Below are 12,345 nucleotides of genomic sequence, written 5' to 3' on the forward strand. Positions count from 1 at the left end.
CTACCACAGAGGGAACGTCATAGGGATCCCCTGTGGAGACAAGTCAAATAAACCTTTTTTGCTGAGTGTAGAACTGCAGTTTTAGGTCCATGCGTTGATGGAGCGGTGGTGAGGTTGGGGGAGTAGCCAAGTCAAATGGAATTCCATGGGAACGCGCACTGGAACCCCGTGACGTTTTGATTGATAGCCTGCGCTTTTACGCGTCCCCAAACCCACGGTCTGGTAGAGGGAATCGACTGGTGTTTGAGGCGTCTGACCGAGAGACCGCTCACACGGGGAGTTTGTACAGATCCGCTGGGCTCTTAACATTTAGGATTTGACCTCACATTAGGGACCCACATAATAGACCAGGGAGAGAGGGAGGGAACCACTCTGTGCTACCATAACACATGACATCAGCGCTACAGTATCTGGACTGTAGCGTCTCGGCGCAAATTTATGGCTTGGCTAAGGCGAATACTTAGTATTAAAACAGCGGGAGCTGACGCTAAGCAAAGATATAGAAACGTGAAAACCTATCTAAGTCATGTCAAACCCTGGAGAATGAATAAGGAATTGATTTCTGTCGGTTACAGCCTCCGCGGCCTGCATAATGCAGAACACAGATATACAACAAGCAATTCAGAAAGAATCAAATAATGCTTTATTAGAGCTGAATTGTGTTGTACAGTAGTTATTCACAAAGTATTATTATTTGTTAGAATGCAGTATTATATAACTATAGCATTATATTATTACAAATACTTAGTAAGTGCATTATACGTACTCACAGTGCCTGGGAGCCGCTCACAATATACAAATTTAGCTGCGGTTAAGAGCGATCATATTGATGCGGGGCGTAGGATATTTCTAGGTGAAATCTGAGTAGGTACTTTATCATTACTGTGCATACCGTACTGTATCATTCGGAACTCGGACGTAGAGATTCTATGTAATTAATCTGCGGTTGCGGGTCGCTCACTTCACCACTGGGGGGCAGGTCGGTCTGTGCGATACTGTTCTGCTCAGCAACTGGCATATGTGTGATGTTCTACATTCTGCGAACAGCGGAGGTATGTTTCGTTATCGGACTGGGCGACCACGGAAAAGAGGAACCGATTATTATCCACAAACTGCAGGACGGTGATGAATGTTTATAAAAACCTTAATCACCAAGTTATGGAGCACAGTGGCTGTAGGCCTAATCAGTTTTTCAACTTTTCAGGAACCTTTTGTTGGTCAAAAGCAGTCTAAAATTCTACTACTGGAAACTGAAGGCTAATATATAAGCTCATATATAAGACAGGCATTCTTTCAATATTGTAAAATGAAACGGTGAATTCGACCTGTAGCTACAGAAAGTATGTGTTGTTGGTGGGAGGTCATATCAAGGGAGGCTTTGACTGTAAATGGACTGTAAAAATACAGTAACTTTTTTGTTTGTTTTGTTTTGCTGACTTACCAGAATGTAACAGCCAATTTATGAACCCTGACACAATCGAATGAAACCCCATACCTCAGAGTTAACTACTGTTTCCTATAATATACTTTGCGCGCCACCTTCTACATCCACATGGTCCCCGCGGGTCTGCTCCGAAGGCCCAGGGGTTGGGCAATATATGGGGCACATCTGGAAGGAACTTGGTGAAAGCCAAAGTCCTTTCGGGGAGCCTCTCTAATCGTGCTGTATGGAGCACCCCGCCTCCCAAAGAAACGCCGCTGACACGACACTCATGCCAATGGACACTTCGCTGCGGATTTCGGGGCATCTGGACTAACTGGAAAAATACATATTTTCCATCAATTATTGCATTACAAAATAGGTACGTGAAGTGATTTTGTCATTCTCGTAAATTTACTGTCGTGCGGTGTGTTTTTCAGCGGATGAGTGACACTTGAAAACCGTGTCGTAAAGATGCCGGAGCTCATCTCTGCCGGACTTCTAATTAACAGTCACACGTTAAAAAATCGAAAATACGCGTAAGTGATAATAAAGTAAAATAATAATTTAAAATAATCAATTTGAGAGGTTCACTGCGGTAGCCTACCATTACCTGATGCTTTATTAATAAAATCACTGTTCTAATAACCAGCTATTTAAATTACAGATTGAACTTCAAAAGATTGATGAATCAAAGTAAATAGTGGCAAGACAGCACGAAAGGCATCTGTAACTCAATATTGTGTTTCATTGAACGAACAGCCTTCCTAGATTTAATAGTTATAACATTTTAAGCACCAAAATGACCGGTCCATCTTTAGTGGTACAGTTGTACAGGCAGTTTGTTCTATGACCGTGGGTGCTGGCACCAAGAGTGCTATAATTCAGGCATTTTTTAAATATGTAAGTGCAGACCCTGCTGTGTTCGAATAGCTACCCTGCCTCCAAAACCAGCGGTTTTACTGCACTGGTGGCCGATCGTGACCTGCGGTTAAATGCTATCTTAAACCTTAGGTTAAGTGTTTTTTGGCAGATCATTCAGCATGCAGGGACAGTAGTATACCGATGTAGATTAGGCTGTAGCACAGTACATTAGCGTTTTGTGTATACTGAGCATGAGATAGATTAGCGTGTTGTGTAAAGTGAGCAGGGGTAGGTAAGTGTGTTATGTTAAGTGAGTGTGGGTAGGTTAGTGTTTTGTGTTGAGTGAGCTTGGGATACATTAGTGTTTTGCATTGCTGTGATCATGTTTTTTGTTAAGTAAGTGTGGGGTAGATAAGTGTTCCGTGTTAAGTGAGTGTGGAATAGATTAGTGTTTTGTATTAAGTAAATGTGGGGTAGGTTGGTGTTTTGTGTTACTGTAATAGATTAGTGATTTGTGGTATGTAAGCATGGAGTCGATTAATGTTTTGTGTTAAGTAAGCATGGGGTAGATTAGTATTTTGTGTTACGATAGTGTGTGGTATATTAGCGTTTTGTGTTAGCTAAGCATGGGGTGGATTATTGGTTACCCCACAGTGAACCTAGAGAAGCATTGGAAATTAAATCTTGCTGCATCATGTGGATTTAAACTGTGACTCAGTGAAAGATTGATCTGTGGTTGAGGGAGCAAGAGAGGGAAAGTAAATTAAAGATAAATAGACACATGAGAGAAAGAATAATTTGTGATTTGTGTGCATTGTTGCAGTACTCCTCTTTTTGCAGTAATTTATTAAACTTTGGGGGGGAAAAAAACCAAAGGAAAATGAAGTTTGCTGTGTGGGGTGTCAGTGTAAAGTTTTTGTTCTCAGTGCAGTGAAGTAGCTCGCACTGTTGGGAAACCTACTGCCAGATTCACACTAAAAACACATAAAAATACATATTCAAGACATCTGAAATAGCAAGAGGAACGATTGTTCAAAAATCAAGAGCTGGGAAATTAAATATTTTTGGAGAAAAAAATTTAGAATTTGAAACAAGGAACACAGAGGTTGACCTTTAACAGAGGTGTTTTTGTTTTCTCAATAATAATACTGCCTAAAAGTTTCCTGTTTTAAGGTCACACTCATGCGCTCATATATGCACACACAAACACACTCACAAACACACGCTGATGCTATCACATGCGGACGCATGCACACACACAGACACGCACGCACACATGTTTAAGTGTAAGATTCTGGGTATCGTTTTTACATATCCTCTCCTCTCTGCCGATGCTGGGTAGTTCTCCAGGTCGTTATGAGAGCTGTGTTGCTGTTATTAATATTTTCCTGTGTTTGGCGCTTGGGAGCACAGGACCCCCTGCTCTGTGTGCACGGTTTAAAATTTCATCCTTGAGCTTCAGCCCTGGTTTCCTGGCGTATCAGCAATTTGGGCTGGAGGGTATTGCCACGGAGAGAAATTGTTTGAAGGAAAAGTACACATGGTGGAAGTTTGTTCGTCTGCCTAGAGCTTTCATGTAGCTAACACATATCGACACAGTTCAGCTGCTGTGGCTGCTACACACTGATACTGAAAATCTATTGTGGCTATCACACACTGAAATAGCACATATAATGTGGCTATCACACATAAGGGTTGTCAGATTTAGAATGAGTTAAAACCGGGGGTTGGGGGCCAATTGTAGGTAAATTTATTCCACCAATTACTCAGACCGGACATTACATTTTCCGGTTGGGACCACAAAACAGACCTTTACGAATGATTTGAAAACCGGACATTCTGGTTGAAAACCAGACTTTTGGCAACCATATCATACACTGATATAGCACAGCTAATTTGGCTATCATACACTGATATAGCACAACTAATGTGGTTATCACACGCTGATACAGCACAGCTAATATGGCCACCACACACTGATGTAGCATAGCTGATATGGCTATCACAGATACAGCAGAGTTAATGTGACTATCACACACTGATACAGCACAGATAATATGACTATCACTCACTGATACAGCACAGATAATATGGCCACCACACATTGATATAACATAGCTGATATGGCTATCACAGATACAGCAGAACTAATGTGACTATCACACACTGATGCAACACAGCTAATATGGCCACCACACATTGATATAACATCGCTGATATGGCTATCACAGATACAACACAGCTAATATGGCTGTCACACTGTGAGGGTCAGTCTGAAAGTGCGGCGCTTCTGCAGATCTGGCCCTGTGTGGTCAGCATACGCTCGTTAGCCGCGTCCGCATGCAAGATGTACCGTACAGCAGCTGTCCCTGATTCATGACCCAAGTTTTAAATCTTCCTTTACAGATGGTGCCTGAGGAAAGATGGTCCAGCTGAGGAAGTGTGAGTGTTGCGCATGTTCCTTATTAAACTTTGTGTGCGTACAATGCAGCTTCGCCCTCATGCCAACAGATTCTGTGCTACCCGCCGAAGCTCACTGCGTTTGACATGGAAAAACACAAAAGGACGATCGCACTGCGCCCGTCCTGTAAACAATAAATCCTGCAGGATCATAAATACTGTAAGACTGTAAATCCTGTAGGACAGGTCCTGTGGGATAATGCATAGAGCTTGGTGTTTAGGGGGAACGGTGTGAGAGGAGTCTGTAAACAGAATAGCTGTGTGTCGGGCGGCTGGTAATGATGTGTTCGGCTCTGGCCAGACTCCGCGGTGGCGGCCCCTCTGAATGCAGGCTTTGTGCTCTGGGCCCTGCTGCTACCTCCCAGGCTTTCCCCCCGACGCTACTGGAATGCTCCCATACGTCTAACTCGCATGTGTGTGTGTGTGTATGCGTGTGTGTCCGTGCGAATCAGCGTGTGTGTATGTGTGTGTGTGTGAGAGAGAGAGAGAGAGAGAGAGAGTGCTCCTGGGCAGAACTGATGATGTAAGAGATGAATGTGTTAAGAGCTTGCATATGTTAGTGTATAACGTATAAGTGATGATCTAATTACTTTTGTGTGTGTGTGTGTGCATGGTGCATGTGTGTATGCATGTTCATGTGTGTGTGACTGTGTGTGTGTGCATGTTCATGTGTGCGTGTGCGTATGTGTGTGTGCATGTTTATGTGTGCGCATGTGTGTGCATGCTCCTGGACAGAAGTGATGATGTATCTACAGGGCTGCTTTAAGAGTTGTTGAGGAGAAATTAAAGAACCCAAATCTAAACCTTTTCCCTGAGCTACTGTACACTCACATCTTGCAACAGGCCCATAAAACTCTGTGGCGGCAGTTTATTAGCACTATAATGAAACCAGTGACTCACGAGCCCTTCTAATGAATGAAATTCTGTTAAATGTCACATTTTTAAAACACAGTCATATTTCTGTCATTAGTTTACCCATTACTGCATTCAAATTTACCAGCCTGTGGGCCACTGTGAACTGGGAATCAGGGCATTTCACACACCCTTCTGTCCATGTACTCACACAGACAATTCCCTAAGAGTGTGTTTGTGTGTCTGTGTGTGTTTGTGTGTGCACAATTGCACATGTAAGATGAGTGTTTGTACAGAGAGAATGAGATTTATGAATTTTGTGATTTCATTTCAGATAATAAATAGCACCATTCTCATGATTATATGGTTATGTTGTAATGATGTGATTATGTCTTTCGCTGAATGTATTTTTGAGGCTCAGTATACTGTGTGTTTAAGCAGTTACAGCTGGGTGCTTTCAGAAATAAAGACCCCGCTCACATTTTTTCTCACATTTAAAATGTTCATTAAGGCACAAGCGAGAGATTAACACTTTATTTTCACCCAAATTGTATTACAGGAAAGTAACACATTTTCCCATAAAGTTTGTCATTTCTGAGCATTAGCGTTTGATACATCTGTATTTCTTTTGCCCTTCGTGTATATTTTAACTTGCAGGATGTTTAAAGAGTGAAGCCGTCTGGGAAGGGCAGTGGTAGAGATCAGAGGTCAGCACTGCTTATTTAGACAGCCAGTCCGAGACTGATAGCTCAGCTCCAGGGCGGTCTGAGATGGAAGTTTGAAATGAAGGGAAGAAGGTCTTCATCTGGGGTGTAGACAGGTTGTGTGTCCCAAAGCACTGACCTGAGCGAAAGTCTTGTGCTTGACACGTAATGACGGGAAGTTTGGATCGGAGTGTAAATTAGCTGAGCCTAGATTCTCCTGCATTTCACCCTATTCACACTGACATGGTCAGCTTCACAAATCTCGCACACATTTCACAAGTGACTGCTGACTTTACAATGGCCAATGAGGTAAATTCTGAAACAGAGAGGAGGTAAAATAGGTATATTTTGAAACAAAGAGTAGGTAAAATTGGTATTTGTTGCACCTCCCCCACCTCAACAATATGTCCACCCCACCTCCAGTCGTGTCCTCTGAGTGACTGTTGTGCATTAACATTCAACTGCGGGTGAAATGTTGAGTAAATAAACCCTGTTTAGCCATTATTGAAAAATATGATTGTATGCTTGTGTCCACTGGCAAATTCTTTCTGGAAGGTTCCTCAATCTCTTTCCTGCATCACTGTAAATTAGATCCCTTCTCTCTGCCTTGTTACACTAAATTAGGTCCTGTCTCTTTCCTGTGTTGCACTAAATGAAGTCCCCTACATATACATGTATAATATACATTATTGTTCCTCCCTGTTACAGTAAACCGGGTGCTCCTGATGTTGCTGATTTTGATGATGTATATAATCCTGTACAGCAAGGTTCACAAAGTCCAGCTCCCAAACAGCAATACAGGTATGCTCAAATTCCTCGCAGCTAAAACTACGGTCATTCTGTCCCAGTCAGTATTGCAGTAGATTATCCACAGGGGGGATAGGAGTCAGTTACTTCACTTGAAATGCTTTACCTTCAGGGATCTACCATACTCCAGTCCTGGAGGATTTCAGAATGTTTTTGTAGCTTCTTTTTTTTATCAGTATCCAGTTTAGACCTTGGAAACAATTAGCCAATTAGCCAGTGACTTCAATTTAGCACTGCAGCTTTCATGCTTTAGATGTTAAATTTGGTAGAATTCAAACACTTTTAGAGATCTTTGAGAATATTCACCAAAACCTATTTCTAACCAAAAGGTTCTCATGATAGAAATAATTTTGTCCTGAATATTGATTAAAATAAATTGATGTTTTTTTGAAAATGATCAATAATCTGTGGGATTTTTTACTTATTTTTTTTTTACTAAAGGTTAAAGTAGTCCCGATAAAAAATATTGAACCTGGGTCTGGTTAGAATGTGTGGTCATGTGATGGTACCCCTGTCTGTGGGTGTTCCCTTCGGAAGGAGAGTCGGGCGGAGTCAAGATGGAGCCGGGAGTCACACACAAGGCAGCAGGTAGAGAGAAGCCGGAGGAGGCAGAGATGTTGGAGAAGGTGGAGACCGTAGCACAGGTGGAGGAGGTGGACGGTAACGCCATCCTGGTGGTCATCTGCGCTGCCAAGGAGAGGATGGGTGGTGCCATGACAACCATCAACAGTGTGCGCAGCAACACCGAGGCCAACGTGATCTTCTACATTGTCACCCTGCGCGACGCCGTCTCCTACACCCGGTACAGCACATAAACACTTCCCCCTCTCCCTCAGCTCCCGCTAAGGTTCCACCATCAAGAGTACCTACCATAATTTGGTCAAATACTTTTATTTGAAATGCTATAACCCTTTAGACACCAGTAATGTCTGCCAGGTTACTGACCATTTCAAAAAGAAACCTCTATTTTCATTTAATAGACAGTATATTGAGAACTCCGATCTGAAGAACATCAAGTTTAAAATCCTGGAGTTTAACCCAATGGTTCTGAAAGGGAAGGTGAAATCGGACTCCACCCGCCCCGACCTGAAGCACCCGGTGAGTCCAGGTGTTTGCATAATCATGTAACCTGTTTCACATACACCTGATTTACAAATTTCCTGCATAACTATCTTCAGCTTATGTTCTAGAGTCAATACTGAAGAGAAAGGTGATTTTGGACTCCATTTTGGCTCTCTATAAGTACACGTTTTTTGACACTGCAGTGCATGCTTATGTAAGAGACCATTTTGGACACCATTTTGGCTTAGTATAAGCATGGGCTGCTTTCCTGTTTTCTAGCTCAACTTTGTCCGCTTCTACCTGCCGCTGCTTGTCATCGGACACAAGAAAGTGATCTACTTAGATGATGATGTCATCGTGCAAGGTAAACACCTCAAGGTGAAGGTGCCAAGATAGCTTATGTTCCTTCTGCACTCAACTCCAGCTGAAAGAAAGGCAGTTCCGGAACATTTAAAACTCTCATTGTTTCAGTGCTTAAGTTGAACTCGCAGTGGCGGAAGAATCCAAGGCTTTTGTATATATTTAAATGTACTGTTACAGTGCTGTGTATATTTACAATTTACAAGTATGTGAATGATAACCTCTATGGTGGCAGCATTTCAAAGACACTTATTCATTTATTCGTCCTGGTTGAAATGTGTCATTTAGTCCTGTTGAAATGTGTGATTGTCTCTTTAGAGCTTTTAATTGCACACTATGTATGAGTTTACTCTGTCATGTATGATCAATGCACTGAACGAGCAGAGTCATTTACAGTGGTAATGGAAGCGGATGCCTGCTCTCTCTGACTCAGGGGACATACAGGACCTGTACAACACTAAACTGGACCCAGGACATGCTGCTGCCTTCCCCACCGACTGCGACCTGCCGTCTGACGTGGTCCGTAGCATGGGCATGCAGGTAAGGACTGTGACCTGGGGTTAGAGGAGGTCCAGAGCATGGGCATGCAGGTAAGGACTGTGAGCTGTCGTCCACATGATGTACATGCAGGTAAGGACTGTGACCTGGGATTAGAGGAGGTCCAGAGCATGGGCATGCAGGTAAGGACTGTGACCTGGGGTTAGAGGAGGTCCAGAGCATGGGCATGCAGGTAAGGACTGTGACCTGGGGTTAGGGGAGGTTCAGAGCATGGGCATGCAGGTAAGGACTGTGACCTGGAGTTAGAGGAGGTCCAGAGCATGGGCATGCAGGTAAGGACTGTGACCTGGGGTTAGAGGAGGTCCAGAGCATGGGCATGCAGGTAAGGACTGTGACCTGGGGTTAGAGGAGGTCCAGAGCATGGGCATGCAGGTAAGGACTGTGACCTGGGGTTAGAGGAGGTCCAGAGCATGGGCATGCAGGTAAGGACTGTGACCTGGGGTTAGAGGAGGTCCAGAGCATGGGCATGCAGGTAAGGACTGTGACCTGGGGTTAGAGGAGGTCCAGAGCATGGGCATGCAGGTAAGGACTGTGACCTGGGGTTAGAGGAGGTCCAGAGCATGGGCATGCAGGTAAGGACTGGACCTGGGGTTAGAGGAGGCCCGAGCATGGGCATGCAGGTAAGGACTGGGACCTGGGGTTAGAGGAGGTCCAGAGCATGGGCATGCAGGTAAGGACTGGGACCTGGGGTTAGAGGAGGTCCAGAGAATGGGCATGCAGGTAAGGACTGGGACCTGGGGTTAGAGGAGGTCCGTAGCATGGGCATGCAGGTAAGGACTGGGACCTGGGGTTAGAGGAGGTCCAGAGCATGGGCATGCAGGTAAGGACTGGGACCTGGGGTTAGAGGAGGTCCAGAGCATGGGCATGCAGGTAAGGACTGTGACCTGAGGTTAGAGGAGGTCCAGAGCATGGGCATGCAGGTAAGGACTGTGACCTGCCGTGCGAGGCAGTCTGCCGCATGGGCATGCAGGTAAGGACTGTGACCAATTAGCTATATATGAAATACAGGTAAGATAGATGTTATCTGGGTGGTATACAAGTAAGACACAGGACATTTACAGTACATGAAATAGATTGTTTAGAAGGTATGCAGGTATAAAAAAGGTTGAATATGAAATGCAGGTAGTTTAAGTGATGAAGAGGTGTGATATGAGGGTACAGGCAGTTTAAGTGATGAACATGTATGTGTGTGTATATGTGTGCGTGTGTGTGTCTGTTTCTCAGACGACGTACATGGGTTTCCTGGACTACAGGAAGATGCAGGTGCGGGATCTGGGGATCAACCCGAGCGAGTGCTCCTTTAACCCCGGCGTGATCGTGGTTGACGTGGAGGAGTGGAGGAGGCAGAAGATCACCAAACAGCTGGAGGGCTGGATGCAGAGCAACGTCAGGTTTGCGTTCAACCCTGCTGGGACTCAGTCTAAAATCTGCCCCTGCACGCCCCACAACTGCCCCCTACATCTATCACCTGCCCCTCTGTATTCCACATGTACTCCCTACATCTATCACCTGCCCCTTGATCCCACATCCCCTACATCATCACTGCCCTTGCACAATTATCGCGTTTCACATCCACCCCCCATATGCAACACCTGCCTCTCTGCATCCGAAATTCTGCCCCTCTCAGGACATGGTACAGTCCTGCTGAAAAGTTGCCAGATCAGACTCTGCTCTTTCATTTCCTCCCTCCCCCGCATCCTTCTGCACTTTCATTTCTTCCCCCATCCTTCTGTGCTCTTTCATTCTTTCCGCTGTCCTACTACACTCTTTCATACTTCCTCCCATCCTCTCAACCGTCAACCCGTCCTCCGATATGACACTCTTCACCTCTGGCTGCTTTTAGCTGTGGAAACAGCTTTTCAGTGTCTGGTCGAACGGTTAAAAAGTTAAAGAGGGAAAAGGAGTTACTCCGTGCCTTTAAAGAAGCATTGCCTCCACCACCCCCCCTCCCCCCTCAGGGACAACCTGTACACCAGCTCTATGGCAGGAGGCGTGGCCACTCCCCCCATGCTGATCGCCTTCTACCAGAAGTACTCTGACATCGACGCCAACTGGCACATCGGACACCTGGGTGAGACCAGATCATTTCACCTGTCTAACGGGCGTCGATCTCATGAACATGGTCTTGAATGGCAGGGGGAAGAGCACTTCCTTGCATCAACTGAAGCTATAAATTCTGACCTTCAGATAAATATATATGCTTGAGCAGATCCTGGTATGTGTGTGTGTGTGTGTAAAATACAAAGTAACTCCTGAGACTGCTCTCTCCTTGAATATGGGCTAACTGTAAAAATACTGAACCACTGCTGTGTCCTTTGACACAGGAGTCTCATTTACATTTATTTGCAAATAAATTATCCTCCCTTATTTTTTATGCTTTGTTTATTTAAACTCCAAGGTGGGCCTACAGCGAATTTAACATAACCCCCCCTCTCCCCCCCCCCCCCCCCCCAGGCTGGAGCCCTGACACTTGGTACTCCGAGGCTTTCCTGCATACAGCTAACCTACTGCACTGGAACGGCCGGTTCAAACCCTGGGACTTCCCCTGTGTGCACATGGAGCTGTGGGAGAAGTGGTATGTCCCGGACCCCACGGGCAGATTTGTATTGGTACGACCCGAGAGCTGAGACAGAGGAGCAACAGCACAGCCGACGAACCACAGCAAGCTGGTGCTCTGGACAAGGGGTGGGGGGGGAGGCAGAGAGGTGGGGGAAGAGAAAGAAGACAGAGAAACAATGAAGACCATGAAAGAGTGAAAGAGAATGTGTGAGAGTGAACAAAAGCGTGACCGCAAGTGTAAACCAAAGAAAGACGGAATAACTAAGAGTGTGAAAGGGTGAATAACTAAGAGTGCGAGAGAGGTAATGACAAAGAGAAACGCAGAGCATGGCGTCTCTACATTTCCCTGGCCGGTCCTGTACAGCTGCATGTGTGAAATTCACAAGGAACAGAGTTCTGAAAAACACCACATGGAGAAGAACCCAAGGGTTTGGATCTTCACAGTATTGAACGGTTTACCCTGACTGCTGCACTCCCCGTCGCCTGCAGGGGGTGCTGCTCCCATTCTGAACCACTTGGCATGCTGGAAAACTCAGAACACTCTTTGTCAGGTAATATAAATGAAATCCACTATGGACCGCACTCCGTGGGAGAACTGTTTGTTTTCAACCATTTTAAGGACATCCTGGCATTATTTGCAGGCTAATAAATAATAAAACATTCACCTTTACTAAAGCCTTTTTATTCAGTGACGCAGAG

At 44.9% G+C, this 12,345-nt stretch overlaps 1 protein-coding gene across 1 annotated transcript; it reads left to right on the top strand.

Annotated features, from left to right (window-relative positions):
• Window positions 1-1,541: 1,541 nt before the first annotated feature.
• On the top strand, window positions 1,542-12,308 carry LOC135259799 (glycosyltransferase 8 domain-containing protein 2-like). Its single transcript, XM_064344549.1, has 10 exons — window positions 1,542-1,802; window positions 4,691-4,726; window positions 7,009-7,101; window positions 7,645-7,909; window positions 8,088-8,205; window positions 8,449-8,533; window positions 8,963-9,069; window positions 10,312-10,478; window positions 11,046-11,158; window positions 11,542-12,308. The coding sequence occupies exons 2-10, from the start codon at window positions 4,708-4,710 to the stop codon at window positions 11,712-11,714; spliced, it is 1,140 nt and encodes a 379-aa protein (XP_064200619.1). The 5' UTR covers window positions 1,542-1,802; window positions 4,691-4,707; the 3' UTR covers window positions 11,715-12,308.
• Window positions 12,309-12,345: the final 37 nt, after the last annotated feature.

This window comes from Anguilla rostrata, chromosome 7 (assembly GCF_018555375.3).
Source record: "Anguilla rostrata isolate EN2019 chromosome 7, ASM1855537v3, whole genome shotgun sequence".
NCBI classification, from domain to species: domain Eukaryota; kingdom Metazoa; phylum Chordata; class Actinopteri; order Anguilliformes; family Anguillidae; genus Anguilla; species Anguilla rostrata.